This window comes from Phoxinus phoxinus (genome assembly GCF_949152265.1).
Source record: "Phoxinus phoxinus genome assembly, chromosome: 10".
Lineage (NCBI taxonomy): Eukaryota > Metazoa > Chordata > Actinopteri > Cypriniformes > Leuciscidae > Phoxinus > Phoxinus phoxinus.
This window is the reverse complement of record NC_136885.1, coordinates 33204348-33222651: the sequence shown is the minus strand read 5'-3', so window position 1 is coordinate 33222651 and position 18304 is coordinate 33204348. Positions and strand designations below refer to the sequence as shown.

General features: G+C 39.1%; 1 protein-coding gene across 7 annotated transcripts in view; it reads right to left on the bottom strand.

Annotated features, from left to right (window-relative positions):
* The window catches only part of ubr5 (ubiquitin protein ligase E3 component n-recognin 5), a 58532-nt gene that overhangs the window by 13256 nt on the left and 26972 nt on the right, over positions 1–18304 (bottom strand). For 3 of the 7 annotated variants that reach the window (XM_079625414.1, XM_079625412.1, XM_079625416.1), the window contains exons 23-45: positions 17514–17665; positions 17331–17426; positions 16629–16752; positions 16448–16545; positions 16206–16360; positions 15404–15495; positions 14621–14767; positions 14319–14437; positions 10473–10599; positions 10241–10370; positions 9421–9581; positions 8492–8731; positions 7462–7585; positions 6872–6983; positions 6327–6458; positions 5451–5708; positions 4390–4658; positions 4103–4314; positions 3208–3441; positions 1969–2042; positions 1691–1863; positions 1469–1582; positions 175–392 (exon numbers count right to left, since the gene is read on the bottom strand). In XM_079625414.1, the coding sequence (XP_079481540.1) occupies positions 175–392; positions 1469–1582; positions 1691–1863; positions 1969–2042; positions 3208–3441; positions 4103–4314; positions 4390–4658; positions 5451–5708; positions 6327–6458; positions 6872–6983; positions 7462–7585; positions 8492–8731; positions 9421–9581; positions 10241–10370; positions 10473–10599; positions 14319–14437; positions 14621–14767; positions 15404–15495; positions 16206–16360; positions 16448–16545; positions 16629–16752; positions 17331–17426; positions 17514–17665 (3561 nt within the window). Of the gene's footprint in view, positions 1–174; positions 393–1468; positions 1583–1690; positions 1864–1968; positions 2043–3207; positions 3442–4102; positions 4315–4389; positions 4659–5450; positions 5709–6326; positions 6459–6871; positions 6984–7461; positions 7586–8491; positions 8732–9420; positions 9582–10240; positions 10371–10472; positions 10600–13977; positions 14029–14318; positions 14438–14620; positions 14768–15403; positions 15496–16205; positions 16361–16447; positions 16546–16628; positions 16753–17330; positions 17427–17513; positions 17666–18304 lie in introns of all 7 variants that reach the window. The other 4 variants (XM_079625410.1, XM_079625415.1, XM_079625411.1 and 1 more) reach the window with 3 other exon arrangements.

Here is an 18304-nt window from a genome sequence, read left to right as displayed (position 1 = left end):
TTTTCTCAATGTTTAGATATTTTTGCACCCTCAGATTCCAGATTGTCTAATAGTTGTATCTCTGCCAAATGTTGTCCTATCCTAACAAAACAGATGATGTATACATCTCAATTAAAAAAAAATGTACCCATGTGACTGGTTTTGTGGTCCAGGGTCACAAATGTTATTACTTACATAAATGTGGGAAGTGGTGGGCCATCGCTCTCTGTTAAACCAATCTCTGCAAGGAGGCTGCTCTTTAACTGGGCTGCCAGATCATGGGGTGAAGGGCCTGGTTTAGATGCATCCATGTCCTGCTCCGCAGTCGACTGCTCCTCGCCACCCCTCTGCCGAGACTCCATACTCATCACGTTCTTCATGTTCGCCGAATACGACATCTTTGTGGGTAGAATCTGGGATGAGAATTACCCATAATACAATATTGTAAAAATATTGTTTTATTGCTCATTGTTGAGACCTGATCAGAGAAGCGTTTTCGACCGCACTGGGAATTATTTAACATCAGTTTGTGTTTAAATTGGGGCTGTCAAGTTTAATATTTAATTTTAATTAATTGCATGTGCCAATTAATTAAACGCAAATTAATTGCACATCAAATTTGGTTGAGAAATTACTCCCAAAAGATTATTTAAAGTCATTATTGTGCTAAATGAGAAAAGCATCAAATTGGCATTACAAAAAGTAGCTCTAGAAAGAAATATTTTATTTAATTCAACAAACTTTTAGGCAACAACTGCCTTTTTTTTTTTTTTTTTTCAGAAGCTGCCTCTGAATTGGTATTTAGATATATTTACGGACCAAAACAGTTTGGTTACCAACATTCTTCAAAATATCTTCTTTAAATGTTCCACATTAAAAGAAAGTCATACGTGTTTGAAACGACATGAGGGTGAGTAAATGTAAATAAAAAATTCTTTTTTGGCAAACAATCCCCAAAATAGGATTTATTTTTTATGAAATTATACTCTAAATAAAACTAACACTGCAAGAAGGTTGCTGTAAATGTCTAAAATGAGTAGGTAATGGAGTCATTATTCATTCATCCAATTTGTTCAAACAACTGATTAATTCAGGAATCAAGTAAAAGGCTCTTCTTAATGACTGATTAGCTCAAAATGCGGAATCATTCAGAAACGAAACGCCGCTGTGTGAATGATCGGAGATGCACAACAGTTCTGCCCTGGCTTTAGGCATATAACTGCATTCTATAGAGTTGTTGCCCTGCATTATGTTCGTCACCAATCAACTATATGAAATACAAGATGACTTGCATAGGTCTGGGGCGGGTGAGTTAAATCATTTTATCATCACTTAAGACCATTATTTGTCAGTATTAAAAACTGATTTTAAATATATTTCTGTAAATATAAAATGTCTGTGAGTTTTTAAACTGAGGAAGAAAAAGAAAAGACAAAGAAAAAAACTCACCACTTTTCAGTATTTTGAGAAAGCATGTGGCCATATTTACCTGCAAGCAATTCATGTCCACAGTCAGATCCGTGAGGCCCTTACTGGCCATGTACGAGGATGAATAGAGACCTTGACTTGGCCGTCCAAACAAGTCCTCCTTTCTGGCATTGGGCTGTGAGATGAAGGGGATAAACAGCAGTGTTAAACTCAACCATCTGCACTGACATCACAAATCACCTCTAATAGAAGAAGTGAACTGCAGGTACAGGGCATCACTGACCTGCAGGAGATGTGGCTGGTCAGCCAGAGGAATGGCCTCAGCGAGAGGTACTTCAAAAGGATTAGGAGGGATGCATCCTAGGAAGGTCATGGAGTCAGAGCGGCGGAAAAACGGATGGTGCTGTCCGGTCTCAGCGGGTACTGGCTCCTCATCCTTATCCTGCAGGGTGGAGCCTGTGCAGTCAAGAGTAACAAAGAGGTTTGATTTGACAGCAGGAAACCAGCGGAGAATTTAATTAACATGTCAACAGCTTTAGCACATTTTCATGCTGAACTCACTCTGATTGGTGTCCTCATCATTCTCGTGTTCAGAGTCCTCATTGTCCAGGCCGAGTTCAAGCAGTTCACGATTCCTGAAGTAGGATAAAAAGTATTTAGAAATCTCACAACGACTCACACTAGGGCTGGGCAAGATCTCCAAAACTGATGACTTGGAAACATAAAATTAAAATCAACTAGTGGGTGTGCTAACATTTAAAAAAGAAAAAGAAAAAAATACATAAAATGTTTTTCAGATAAATAGTTTCACTAGTCGACAACCGCAACCCATAGTTAACTCTTTTAAACCAGTTCAAAGCAACAACAAAAAGAAAAGATGGCTTTAAGCTAGGGCTGTAACGATTTACGATATTAAACCGAAATCGCGACACTCCGATCCACGAACCTGTGTCGCGGTGTGAGAAGGCAGATCACGATCGACACACCCCTTCCCAGACTTATCTTTCTCGTCCAGAATAGATCCTAGGGCTGTGACGGGGTCTTTTCCATATTAGGTATGGGAATTTCAAGCAAAAATAATATTCGAAGATCGCTGGGTAGCCTATCATTTGATTATTATTCAAAAATCACACCTCTCCCCCACACGCGCGCGCGCGTGAGCACACACACACAAGCAAACACCAGAGCAAGTGAGCAAAGCGCGCGATGTGTGTGTGTGTGTGTGTGTGTGTGTGTGTGTGGGTGTGTGTGGCACCGGCGCGCGCGTGAACTGGAGCTCACCTCATAAACGAATCTAAACTTATATAGAAAGCTTGAAATACTTTTACTTGATTTAACGTTAATTCAAAACATAAAGAAATGGCTGCTTAGGCTAATTCGTAGGAAGTGTGCATTTCTCTATATAGGCGCGTTCACTTTGTGGCAAGCGTTATTCCTGCGCTTGAGATGCGGGTCATGCGGAATAGGCAATATATTATTTGTGGTTTACAGCACAGACAGTAAGCCTCGGTTACCTCAGAAGAATTTTTAACATGCTCGAATCATCTCCACAATGGAGTATAGTTCTGTTTGTTTTTCAAAAGTTTTTGTTACAAGAAAACAGAGTTATAGCTTTAGCTATTTATTTATTTGGCTTTTAAAATCCTCCCTCCTCGCAAGAATCGCGGTTTGTATCGAATCGTGGGTCAGAAATCGGGATACGAACCGAATCGTGGGTTTGCTGTATCGTTACAGCCCTACTTTAAGCTATAATCATCCAAATTAAAAATAACTGCTAAACTGATAATATGGATAGTTTACCTCTTCCTGTCAATCTGAGTGGTGTCGAGTGTCGTCTGCAGATTCATGGCTTTAATCCAGTAGATGAGGGCCTGGAAGACGTAGGCCACGTGTTTGAGCGAACACACGTCCAGCACAGGCAGAACGTCTGAATGCTCATCATTATGGGAACGCATCAGAGACAGGGCGTAGTTCAGGAAGTCTCCTCGAGCCGACATCATCCCCTGACGAGCAGTCAAAAGTGTTGCGGCGCGCCTGAAGCACAAAGTATAAACTTATTCGATGACAATAGAGGGCTGCAGAGATTACATTTTTGCAGGCCAAAACCCAGGTCTGTGATGAACAAGAATCTCAAGATATATTCATGTTTTATTCTACAACATAAAATGCCTCACAAACGACCCCTTGGGTTTTTATTTTATTTTTTAAACCTTTTACGTATCTTGAAAAAAGAGGGGTGAAAACAAGTGGCTAAACGGGGCTAAAGACGTTTTTGGGGACATTAAACGTCATAAAGCGGAACAGGTAAGCACATCTGCTCTCACCAGATGCTTTTACAGCCTGGCTGTGTTTAAAAATCATGCTCTTGCAAACTATTCAGACTCAAACTTTGAGATTTGAAGTGACTGAAAGAGTCGGAAGCTTAGTGAAGATGTTGAAGTCATGTGACTAATGCAGTTTGTTTACCTCTGCTGATTATATTTAGGATTCAAAATCATAAAAGTGGTGTTCGTTTGTGAAGATAATCATGATCAACATTTATTTTTTCATACACGTTTTGTTCGTCACAGAGCTTATAATCTTCAAAATGGAAAAATCCTACTGGGCTTTTGGCGAGAGAACCACAGAAAAAAAAAAATTCACTTCATGCTGACTCGACAGAAATAATTAAATTTCAACTGCCCAAGAGTCTTACCTTCGACCTTCAAGTGTCCGGAGACTGGCCTCCTCTCGTGCGGTCATGCGCTCCCTGCGGCCTGTGTGTTGTGAAGCGTGCAGCGGGTGGCTGGGGTGACCAGGATCCCCGGCTGATGACAGAGCTGAGCCGTACCGCAGCTGCGCTTCAGTGGAATCCATGATGGACACCATCCAGTTCCAGGTGGGGATCAACTTATCCTCCACAAAGTTCTGAAAAACAAAGCTCTGTTATACTTTTCCTTTGTTGCAGTCTGAGTTTGCTTAGGTAAAGATCGAACGACTCACCTGCAGATTGACAGCATCCTGATAGGTGAGCTTGACGGCAGCAGGGTACTGCGAGTAGACCAGGTGGTTGTATTTGGGTATGAGGCTCATGAGGTCTGAGATCTGCCGGATGACGATGCTGTAAGCTCGAGCCAGGCTGCTGGCGGATGTCAGGTAACTGCTGGAGTTACTGGCCTCGAGGGCGGCGGCGGCGGCTGCTGCACTGGTGCTGATGGCGCTGCTTCGTCGCAGGTTTGAAGGGTCAATGTAGATGAGGCCAGTGGAGCTCGCTGGAAGATACATTAGAAGTATTGTCAGTTACATTGAATTACTGACCATATTTTCTGGAATACAAGGAGCTTTATCATCATCTGAACATTGTGACATTCCAAAGCGAATTGAATAATGCAATTAAAGGGTCATGAAACCAGATTCATGACTAAATGAATATTCATTCATGACAAACTAAATTTTTCCTGAGATTTTAACATTGTCTTTTATCATGTTCAAAACTCATAACAATGTTAACACTCATAATGTTTCCATCCATTAGATTTAATTGTAGGAGAAAACTAGTTAATGTTAACCCTTTTTTTTTTGGCGCCATTTTCAACTTCCGTGTTTGAATTAGTCTTCATGTCAACGTCACAGCATAAAGATAAATAAGGTCATAAAGGACATAAAGATAAACATAAGGTCTCATTTGTAAACATTGTTAGTGCATGTCATCAAATGCATTAACTAATGAACAATTTATTTTTAAAGCATTTATTAAATCTTTAGTAATACAAAGAAAAATAGTTACTTGTTTGATCCTGTTAGTAAATCAGCTAATGTTAAGGAAAAAATAATTTGATTATAATAATGTATTAGTAAATATATAAAAAAAAGTATATTAGTAATAATAAATTAACATTACTAAGAATAATAAATGCTGTAGAACTATTGTTCATGGTTAGTTTAACTAACGCAGTCAATGTTACCAAATTAAACCTTATTGTTAAAGGTCAGTAAACATTTCATTTACCATATTTTACATTAAGTTTAATAATAAAATGTGACTTGTCGTGGGAGATACTAACCAGCCGGTGCAGATGAGCTGGATGGGGCGCCACCAGCAGAGCGCTGGCTGGGTGTAGTGCGAACAGCCCACTGCATGGACCGCGGCGCCTGGGCCGCACTGTTGGCGTGTGCTGAGCCCGTTGTCCTCTCCAGAGGCTCATCCAATAGGAAAGTCTCCTGATCCACATCGTCACTCTGACTGCTGCTGCTGTCCGAGTCACTGGAGTCATTCGACTGAGAGTCGTCCTCAGAGAAGAAAGCAGGAACGCTGCTAGCACCTTCAGGAAAAAGACAGTGTGGGAGGTTATGCTAAAGTCAGCATCACTGATATTATGAAATGCATGCCACTTTTTATCTAGCCCAATTTTTTACATTATTGTTCAAAAGTGAAGGATTTATTTTCCACACCAGAGTGGTATCAAACAGAAAAATGCAATTGGTTTGAGTGGCCCATCTGGGCCTGACATAACATTTGCTCAACCAATATCATGCATTTTGTGTTTGAAAAGTCATTTTTGCAATTACATTTGATGACACTAGATGCATAGGCTAACTCCAGTATATTTATTTAAGAAAAAAAAAAAAACCTATGTACATTGTCCCTTGCTAAAATAAAAATACTAATGAGAGTGTGCTATACCACTAACTAGTTAGTCTGTCATTTCTGCCTAAAGTAGATGAGCAAGGGCATAGAAAAATGTACTGTTCAACTCACTAAACATAATTCTACAGAGACCACATGGAAAAATTCAAACCAAAATGCATGTATAGCATCTTATCAGAAGCCATTGTAGCCGACTGCACGCTCAGAAGGTTATGTGGGAGGTTCGTTGAAAGAAAAAAAAAGGGACCATTTTGAGGCATAATTGTGTAAATTTTTAGTCAAATTGAAGCACCTGCTTCAGATCCAGCGGTTGCGGCAGTCACAACGCTTCTGCGTCCACTTGCGTTGTCCTGGTTGCTATGGTTACTCTCACTGTCACTCTCAGTCTCAGCAGCAGCCAACAAATCCAGCTCCATGTCACTGCCTGCAAGATAAAGATTGTGAGTTCAGCCTCATTTACAGAAGAAATGGCTGGCTTCTAGACAAAGACAACAAACAGCGCCAGTGTTTCTAACACATGGCTTAGTTGTTAATCTTATAAGCAAGATGATGTACATCCATCTGTCCACATTGTTGTCGTAGCAAAAAAAAAAAAAAAAAACGCATCACAATATTCATTTTATACTATTAGGAAATAGTATACATGTTTTTTAGACCTCAAATTTATATAAACAGTTTTCTGTGTTCTATTTACAATCTTTTAATTTAGGGCCCTATGAAATCATGAAAAAGCATTTTTCCCAAATTCTGTGCGTTACATTTTTTCTGGATTCAGCGCTTGATGATGAACAACTTTTATACGGTATGAATTAAAACATCGCTGTGATGCTTGTTTACCATCTTCATCGTGCTCATCATGCTGTCCTTCGGCCTCTGCGTTCTCCTCCCCCTGCTCCTCCTGGTCATCATGGTGATCCTCCTCACCCGCAACTCCCTCCACCACCTCTACCTGAACAGGTGAACAGACAGGTAGCATTTAGAGAACGAGCTTAAAGTCACCATGAAATTTTGTTATTGTTTATTTTGTTATGGAATATTGCAGTATTTATTATGAATGATTAATCAGTGCACTTTTTTCTTAAAATGAATGTGCCTCATAATCTTTAATCAAAATAACTTTCCACTCCCTCTTGCAGTGACATTTGTTCTCTAATGATGCGTTTACTTGGGCAAGGGCGGGTTAATCTGTCACTCACATGAGACTGACCAATAGCAAACCACAACCATCTAATCAAGTCCCGCCCTACATTTGTTCTTGTTCCAGATGCAGTTTTACTTGGATATACATCATCACAATAGGGAAAAAAGATGATTGCAACATCCGTTTCAAGCGGACTTTAAGGCAGGCAAACAAACAAATCAACCAGGGTAATAAAATGGCCAATATTTGCCACAGTTGTGCTACATGCAAGTGTAGGGCACCGCACCTCTTCTACATCAGCAGAAACAATATCATCCTGCTCCTCGTCACGTCCGCGGGCCGTCTGGGACTGGCTGCTGCGGCGGGGCTGAGGGTTCCTGATGATGTACGAAGAGGCTGATTGACTGGAGCTGAGTAGCACAAGAAACCATCAGCATTAACGACAACTTGATTCAGAGACATTAGAATACTTTGCAAAAGGCAGAGTCGGTGTAAATTTAATGGAAAGGCAGCGTCAGTGTAAATTTTATGGAATAGTCCACCCAAGAATTGTAATTCTGTCATCAATTAATCACATGTTATTCCAAACCTGTATGCATTTCTTTCTTCTGCTGAAAACAAGAGATGATATTTTGAAGAATGTTGAGAACCAAACAGTTTCAGTTACCATTGACTTCCATTTTGTTGTTTGTCAAAACAATGTAAGTCAATGGGAACCAATACAGTTCAGTTACCAACTAAAATATATATTTTTGTGTGTTCCATAGAAGAAAGTCATACAGGTTTGGAATGACGTGTGAATAAATTATGAATTTTTTTATTTCACTGCAATAGCTTCAGTGTCAACCCAATGGAATAGTCCACCCAAAAAAAGATAATTGTGGAGGGCCAAAAATATAATTCAATGCAATAGTGAAGATTGAGAAATGTAAAAACAAACATTACTCAAAGCATATAATATCGTATTTGATATTAAAATTATGTAGTATGGATAATCTTGGACATTGTGTGTGTGTGTGTGTGTGTGTGTGTGTGTATACACACACGCACATTTTTCTAGTTATGCTGATCTTAAATAAGAATAAGGGATCTGGATTTTAATCTTTAATTTATAAATTAAATATCTTATAAATTATAAATCTTGTGAATCACAAATTACTGGAATCATCATGTAAATTCATAAAAAAATTAGAAACCCCAAAGAACAGATCTAAAATGGAATTATTTTAATCCATGGACACTCTTAGATTCAGTAAATGAAAACCAGTTTTGAAGAAAAGAAAACCCTGTGAGCGGCCGACTAAAGCGTCACCCACCTGCTGGACTGATCCGGCGAGGGTCGTGGTGGCAGCGGCTCCACAGAGAAGAGCTCCTCACTGCCCTGCACAGCATCAATGCTGGTACTGGCCAGAGTGAAGGGCGCTGTAGGGCGAGCGATGCCCATGCGCACCGGCACAATCAGGGACTCTGCCACATTACAGAGCTCTTCCACTGCATACGGCAACAGCGCCTGGAAAACACGTCTGCACTTCCCGATGGGCTGAGGGATGAAGTTGCTGAAAGAAATAAACAGGAGAGAGAATGTGAACAGTGTGATTATTCTTCAGAAAGGCTATAGCATGAAAAAGCCCGATGTAACAAACCGATGGTTTATTCATTGACTGCATGAAGGCACTGAGCTGTATAATGTCTCTTACATAATCAAATGTTTTTCTTTGGGTAAAATAAACAAATACTTGCCTAAACCTGTACAAAATACAGCAGGGCTCAACAATAAGGACTCCCTGGAGTAGTCTTTTACTTTTAATATACACAAAATTATATAAAAATGGTGAGTATTCTTGTAAACATAATCAGTTATGTCTTAAAAGAATGTAAACAGCTGAGAAATAGAAGGCTTGTGTACCAATTTATTGGATCCGTGCAGTTCTTAAAAGGGACAGAAGCCTAATATTCCTGCTGCGGTTTACCAGCAAAGTTGAGATCATGTTGATCTTTTAGAGGCCTTATAAATTTGTGCATCAAATTTAATACAGTAGATTTTATAGGGTTAAAAAATAAATCAACATGAAGCGTGAACGACTTTGACTTTCAAGACAAGGTCATCAGATAAATAAAAAAAATTAGCATAAAGAATTCAATTTCATATATTGCTGTTAAAGTCAATATTTTATAAACTCCCTTTTCTATTTTCATCATCGTGACTGACTACAGTACAAAGCAAAGTTCAGTAAATAAGTCATACTTTTTCTTCTTGGAGGATGCCATCTCCACACTGAGGATGACAAACACTCGGGCCACAGAGCGCAAGAACCTCCGTGTGACATTGATGGCCTCCTCCCTGCGGCCGGGGGTGTATTTATTCTGCAGCTCCTTCACCAGGGTCCCTAACAGAGTGTCAATAAACTGTGGAACAAAAACCAGAGAACTCAATGAGTTGAAGAGTACAAGAAACATACAACAACATGAAAAGGCAAGCTAACAAACCTTTAGGTCATTTTTTCCATGACCTTTTCATTTCTCAAATCATTCAGATCAGTTTGTGAAAACTCAAAAAGGTTTGATTTGATTTAAAAAAGAATCATGCATCACTATGGCCTGATAGATTTAAGGCACATTCACACCAAGAATGATAAGCTAACAACAACATAAGAACGATATCTTTCCGTTTGATATAAGCGTTTGCAGCAGTTGTGTCGCCTGCCACTTTAAATGCTTGAGCTCTTTCTAAAAAAAATCCAACGGTATCGTTTCTCTGTGCCTTTATCATTAATTGTGGTGTGGACTTTTGCGGTTTCTAAACTATTTTTAGAACTATATCTTTTTCATTGTTATAGTTATCATCCTTGGTGTGAACTGGCCTTTACATAATAGTAATATTAGCTGATGAAATATTTTAAAGCAGATCAATATTTTACTTTATTGTTATTTTCTGTTTATTATATTGAAGCTGCTTTGAAAACCTAAATTGTAAAAAGCACTATATAAATAAAGGTGACTTGACTAGAGCAGAGCATAACTACACTTTGCCAGGTATGGAAAGAACAGCTGTTTCTTCCACTCACAGTGATGTCAGGTGCACACTTGACAATGAGGCAGTGTGTGAAACAGTCCAGCCTGATGGTGCCGCTCTGCTGGTTCAGGTACATCTGCTCCTCCGGTAAAAGGTGAGCGATTCTGCTGCTGGCGCTTAGCCTAGAATAATACAACAGCAAAGAAAATCAAAAAAAAATAATCATGAAAGCTGAATAGGTCCAATTAAATTTTCCCACGGTGATAGTTAAATGTTCTACTTACGGGTCTTTGTTTTCCTGAGAGCCGAACATTATCATGGACTTCAGCGCATTCCAGTCCTGCAACACGCGCTCTAGAGCCAGCTGGGCAAAGCGTGGAGGCTCCAGGTCATGATCCGGCATATCAGAGTCTGAAAGACAGAGACACGTTAAAAAAAAAAAGACAACAAAACCTTCTCAACGAATCATGCACAACAAAACCAAAGACATGTTAAGAAATACTTGAAAAGTGGAGAAAGTGTATAGAGAGCATTTCTTTATTTTCATGCACTGTGGCAAAAGTTAAGAATAATTCAAGTTCTTGAAAATACTCTTCTTCAAAATCATTGTAAATTATTTATTAAAGTTACGAGAAAATCTAGGTCTTAAATCCCCAAAGGAAATATGTTAAATCAATTTAGTCGGTTGTTTCTAATTAATTGTGTAATTTAGCATTACAACATGACACCACACAGGAGTTGGACAATGAAACCGAAACATCTGGTTTGATTAGTATGGTGTAGGGTGTTTTCTGAATACATTTTCTGACTCGCTCCTCCAAATTAACTAAGATTTGCACTGTGAAACCGACATTTGGCATTGGCACGAGTGACCAAAGGTTTGGCTATAGCAGCTCGAACATGAACATTGACTCTGGAGCTCCTGACGAAGTTTTGGTGGAAATAGGAGAGTCGAGGTGCATTTAATTCTGCAGAGAGTTGGGCAGCTGTGGTTTCTTGGATACAATCCGGGTTAGTACCTGGACATCCCTGTCAGAAGCTTCCTCTTGCGTCGACAGTTACTCCTGTTGGATTTTGCTCGTCCTCTGTGGTGAATGCAGACATAACCCTGGATACCAGAGCTCTCGATACGCAACAAAGACTTCCTGATCACAGATAAACCAGCGAAACGCACGCCAACAAATGGAGATTGGGCAACAGGCCGCGCATATATAGGTCTAGGGTTGGGCATTGTTTTGATTTGAACGATTCTGATTCCGATTCCGATTCTTCCTTTCGATTTCGGTTCTTTTCGATTCTCGATTCCGATTCTTTGAGGGGCGGAGTCATTTTATTTTGATCCGAATTTTCCAATACATATAAATAAAACATCTCCAGTTAACTAGCCGAGCATTCATGTCGTTCGTTTGATAAATAAGAGACGATCTAGCACTGAAATGTGCGATCATTGGCGCGGATACAGTGTTTTCTCTTCTGGCTCGCACACACCGGACTCGGACTTCACTCGGACGCGCGCTTCAATTCGTTGAGGAGACTCTCTATTCGTTCCGGTAAAATCACAAAATATAATGCACACAAACGTGTCCCTGCTTGATATACAACCACTGATGAAGAGCATAATCGGTTTTGATGAGAAAAAAATAACTATACGAGTGCGGTTTAGAACCCAGAACATCTGAGACGCTTGACGAAAGTTCTACCACTGGACCATTAAGGTACACGTTAAATAAGTGCAGCGGATTTATGCATTTATTCATACAATAATTATTGGCACTGACAACATGTATTACATCTCATTAAACGACAACTTAAACCCCATGTACTATTTAAATTGATTGTTGGACTTAATGTTATTGTACATATATGTGATTTAGCATTGTATTACCAACCCCCACCCCACCTGTCCCACCCACTTTTTAAAACAAAGTTACGCCACTGGACACTCCTTGTTAATTTGTACACCATGCAGTTTGTCAAGTGTTGCACTGTGGAGTGCCGACTCAGGCTTTTTTAAAGTGAAATAAAGCCACACTTTTGAGCGCCGCTTACCGTGCTCCAAGGCTGCAACAGAACAAGCGGGCGCGGCAAGCACTTTCGAAAAAACCGGTGGCCACTATGGAAACCAAAACTTGCGCGGAACCGATGATCGGAATCGAATTTTTTTTTCTAAACGATTCCAATGGCATCGTTATTTTTTAAACGGTTCCAAGTTGGAACCGGTTCTCGATGCCCAACCCTATATAGGTCTGAGTGAAACCTCCAACAACATATTGGCCAGTGTTTCAGTTTCATTGTCCAACCCCTGTACATATTTACTCTAAAGTGACAATGTAATAAACTGTATAAAAAGTGACTATAATGTAAACAATTATTGGTCATGATTCATGACAAAATTCAGTACCAACTCAATTGGGGACCTTGCTTTTAATTTGATAATTATGACAATTTTCGGCAACATTCAGTACAAATGAGGCGCTCATACATAGGACGCGATCACTCCAGAAGCGCGCGCACACAGACAGAAGACGCAAAAAGACAGTGCAAAAATGTACAGATCACTCCATCTTGAGACAGGCCCTTTAAAAGTGAAATTATTTAAAAATACGACGCTGAGAGCTAAACACCAATCAAATCAGTCATAACAAAAATGGTGTGCGTGATTACGATTGCATTAATCTGCAGGCAGCCCAAAAATATGACCTTTGAGTTGATCATTGTCTTTGACAAGAACTGCCATTCAATTATGATAATCCCAAAGCCTATCATTTTCTTTATTAAGACAAATAAGATGTTCTAAAGAAAATATTTGTAACATTAAAAATTTTAAAAAAAATACATAGTTTAGATTAAGGAACATTGGAACTAATCTTAAGTGCATGATGTAATCTATATTATCACCCAGCTCTAATCTGGTAAATGTGACTAAGGAATAAAGATATTAACACATTATAAATATTAACTAGGGATGTCCAGATCCGATCACGTGGTTTCAGACTCGATCGGAATCGGACGTTACCTCCCGATCAGGACTCGGATATACATGTATATATATATTCTCATTATTTTTGAACACTATAGTTATTCGGTGGAATGAAGAATTTATGTTATTTATTACTTGATTGTTCAAGCTACCTCACAGAAGTGCTATGTTTGTTAACAGTTGTTGAATGTTAAAATAAGGTGAATTAAATAAAAAATAAGAAACATCCTGGATCTGTTTTTTTGCTCTTCTTTATTCTTCTTTTATGTATTATAGAAGTATCTGATCGGGACTCGGTATCGGTAGATACTCAAAATCAAATGACTCGGAGGCAAAAAAACTGATCATCCCTAATATTAACATCATGATTTCCTGTAAAGCTGCTTTGTAACAATGTGTATTGTGAAAAGTACCATATAAAGGCCTGTTTACACCTAGTTCCTTCATGGATTTCTTTGATCGGATAGCCATCCGATCGTGAAAAGACCAGGTGTAAATGCCCTTGCGAACCGCTTTCGAAACTGATTTGAATTCAATCACTCAAACCACTTCAGGAGTTGGTTTGAGATACATCTAGTTGTTGAAACCAAATATGTAAATTTTACTCCAAAATGTAATTAAATAAAAATACAACGAGTGAGCGTGTTATAGGCTATATGACGTTATAGCCAGATTTGACAGAGCTACTGAAACGCGCATAGCCGCAGATGAGTAGCTGAGTATCTCTTCAGCAAGCCGACATGCAAACTCGCAGACGCTCAACACACAATCATCTTTATCAAAAGTAGTGAGACTAAATTATATCTTACCAGTGCTGATGCCATTCTTTCTCCTATTGCGGTCTTTGATCTTGAAATTAGCTGATGATAAATAAAATGCAGCTCATATCTGTTGCTTTCGTTGACGTGAACTCCGTTAAATTTGCATATAGTGTGGGAATCGAAAACCGGATTTATATCAGTTTTGCGGAGAGACACATTTATGTGGCCCAGTCTAAATGGAACCGTTTTTACAAATCAGAGAGCTATCCGATCAGTAAAAACACATGAAGTGACCAGGTGTAAACAGGCCCTAAATAAATTTGACTTGACGACTTTAAGACGACTTTCATCAATCCAGCCCCAGGTCACTTCCCAACTCAAATACACACCTTCAGCGCTGGCAGCCTTCCGGTTCCGGTCCTCTCGGATCCGAGGTGGTCGATACTGGCAGTGTTCTACACTTTGCCTTGCAACAGTCTGCACCAGAAACAGCAAAATGTGCTCCCCCCTATCAGACACAAACAGAGAAGAAAAGATAGTTCATGACGCAGAATGGGTAACATGTCATTGGGGCAAAATCAACCTAGGATGTTAATAAAATGGTTTGGCAACAGAAAGTTGGGGGAGGAATCAAAGGCCTTTTTCCTTTTTTAAACCGCATATAGAGTGTAATATTTCCTAGTGAACATACCTGCTGTTAGGAGTGGTAACCAGATTAGTGGTGGTCAGCAGTCTGTAGAGCAGATCCAAACGAGCTGCTTTCTGGCCCGCGATAAGAGTCTTGCATTTACACTTCTCCCAGCAGTCACAGTATGCGGTGGGAGACGTTCTCTTCAGTCTGGAGAAGAAACAAGGTGCATGCATTATTTTTTTTTAAACCTAGCGAACTGTTGCAGTCTTCTAGAGGGTACAGTCAATGAAATGTAACTGAGTAACTGTAAAATTTTACATTTGCAGCAACTAGTTCAATTAAATTGGTGTCAACATGATGCTAAGCTAAAAACACAATACTCAATATGACAAGCATAAAAATAGTCCAGTTCAATAATCCATTCATTTAGATTAAACTATCCTTCTAGATGCTTCAGTTTTTTTGAAAAGTACAGGTTCCAGTAATAAATCAAGTTCTTTTTAATATATATATATATATATATATTCTTTAAAAAACATGTATTAGTTGCCATTTTAAAATATTTATTTGTTTTTTATATTTATTCCAGTTTTAGTACTTCAACTTATTTTATTTCAGTTAGTTGCCAAGGCCATATTTCTATAGGGGAATTTGGCACAATATGGCTGCGGTCGCATCAGCGTTTTGAGTGCAGAGAAAAGCACTATATAAATGTAACAAATTAGTATTACTATTATTATACATTTTGGATGACAATAACAACACTGGTTGCAATGCATTCAAGAATTTCCTACTTCCAGGAGGATACATGTGGTGAAAATTATAGTGACAATTTGCACTCACTTGCAGTCATGACCCTTGTGGCAAACCCTGGCGCATTCAGTGCAGCAGCACAGTGACTCCAGCAGGCCACAAGTTCTGCACTCAAAGATATCCTGCAAACAGACAAGTTCAGTTAATCACACAGTGCCACTCTAGAAGTCATTTAGATCAATGCGCTTCAACTATTTTTTAAAGGTAAAAAATACATTTACAAAATGTAGCAAATAAAAATACATAAAAGCATGCATTCATATATATTTATGAAAACCATACTTAGAAATTCAGAACGTTAAAAATACATTTTAAACATTTCTTAAATTTCAATGGTTGAGTTTAGGCAGACAGTAATTCATAACTCATCATGGTAAACACAAACCATGTATATCCTTTCTGCAAATGAACCTGTATTTTAATGTCATCACAACCCACAAGTTGAGAACCACTGATTTAGATTACCGGTAATTACACTGGTGGCTTGGAATATCTTTGCATTGCTCACATTTTTAGGGTTCTCAGCAGCAATCATAGTTGGGTAAATGTCTATAGCAATGAACAGAAACTACAACAAATGCAATTTTTGTATTCCCATTTGCTCCAATAGCTAAAGAAAAATACATGATAGCCTTTTCACGACTTCGAGAAATGTATTACATTGGTCAGAAGAGAGAACGGTGTGAAATTTTAGTTGAATTAGTTTTTTGTAATTTACTGCCAAGGAGCTATAACAAAAGTATAGCTTTATAAATGTATATGACTTTAATTAAATTCTTAACTATACTTTCGATGTTGATAAAAGGTCAATTGAAGGCTGTGGCGTTTGTACCTGGTTGATGTGTTCTGCTCCAGTCCAGGTGAAGCTGCAGGTGTCGTTACAGCACAGGACGTAGAGGGGAGAGTCATCTGGATTGGTGCCTGAAGGACAGATCATCTCCATGAACACAGAAGCTGCATCCTCTTTCTCTCCAAGACCCGGTTCACCTGCACAAGAACACAAGATCCTAAAGGTCTCTGAATGTTTTGAAACACGCATCTAATTTAGTAGTTGAACTGCATCGATGCATTTACCTTTGGCGATTTTTTGTGCTGCTTCTAAAACAGTAATGGCCGCTGGGTAAGCTCTCCCACTCACCGCCAACATGAATGGAGTCATTCCACGAGCATCCCTACCGAACAACAGCAATACAAACACTCAAAGAGAGCTAAAAGGAGATAGGCTATGATTTGGATCTGCGGCAGAGTCACATACTTGGCAGAGAGCAGCTCTCTTAAGTGAGGTCGCAGGACGACGCTGTCACACATCAGCTTCAGTATCAGGTGAGCGTTGGCCTTACGGTCTTTAGACTCCACTAATGATGGTTCAGATGAAGGTCCTTTAGGAGACACAATAAAGATTGAAAACGTGCTTTAAATGATGGCACAGAGCAGTGGTTCTCGACTGGAGGGATCTTGACCCAAAAAACGGGTTACAGGTTTATTCTGATGAATCTCAGTATCAGGGTTAATATTGTTACCTAAAACCGTTTTGGTACTTGAAATAAAATATATTTATATAAACAAGTCACAAACAACAAAAATACTAAAAAGTATAATATCAATGACACTAAAATAAAAGGCCAGATCACAATAACTATAACGATAAATAGTTTTATAAAAATCTAAATGTAAAAAAAAAAAAAAAAAAAAAAAACTTTATCAGCCAATCAGATCCCATCCTGCTTTAAAAGCCTCAAGCATTCAAAGTGGCAGACGACAAACGCACTAATAAGCAGAACAATACCATCCATTAGTGTGGATGCTAATATAGTTATAGTCATCTCTCTTTGTGTGAACAGTCCTTAATACTGTCTAATTGGGTCACCACTTGATGTCCAATGTAAAATCTGGGTCCTGGAGCAAAACAGCTGAGAACCACTGCTGTAGAGAGTCCTTTGGGGGCCGGTTCACGTACCTGGGATGGTGGAAGTGCTGGGTCCCTGGCTGGTGCCTGTGGAAGCAGTGGTAAGGGAGCCCACTGCAGGGGCCAAGATGAAATCAATGTCACCGTCTAGCGGAGAAAATGGTTTTGTAAGACATCAGGCTAATCGCATGCATGCAATATTATCTGTTGCGGCCCAAGAACAGCCGAACTCACCAGGGTCCATTGGTGGAGGGTCTGGTACCCAGCTGGGAGGCGCAATAGGGGGTGAAACCGGGTCTTGGTGGTCGCTGGAGGAAGGGCCAGATTCGTGGCGGCCCAAACCTGCAGCGCGGAGGGAGCGCCTCATCATCTCTCTCAAACGCAAGCTACAGAAACAAGAATTACATCAAAAGTGAAATGACTGTACAATATCGACAACCAAATATAAAAACTCAAGCGGTATAGCCTTGCGCTTGCAATGCTAATAAGCGCCCTGTTCGACTCCTTGTGAATACATAAACTGATCAAATGTATACCTTGACGGGATTATTGCAGTTTTAAAATAAATTTAAGACTTTAAAATCTTTTTAAAGCACAAATAAAATTAATACTGTACATCCATAAAGAGAAAACCTATTCAATCTCAAAATAATATCTCAAGATTTTTTTATTTCATTGAACAGGTTGCAACACAACTAAGTTTAAAATACTACAAGACATGTTTTATTCAATATACAATTGATTAATGCCTAAAATAGACCAATACATACAAACTACAGAGCGAGTGATATTTGATTTTGCTGTTAAAATAATAATAATGTATTTAAAGGAAAGCAAAAATAAGATTGTGTCGAAACTGGTAAAATCTATATACTAAATGTGTTTTTAAAAAAGTAGTCTTTCTGTGACAGGGCAGCTCAGACACAAGCTATGAGAGTTTACGTTAAATTAAATGCCAGGCATAGTTTATTTTGTAACCAAAATACCAATAATATCAGGAGGAAGAAGAAGACAGTGAGGGAACT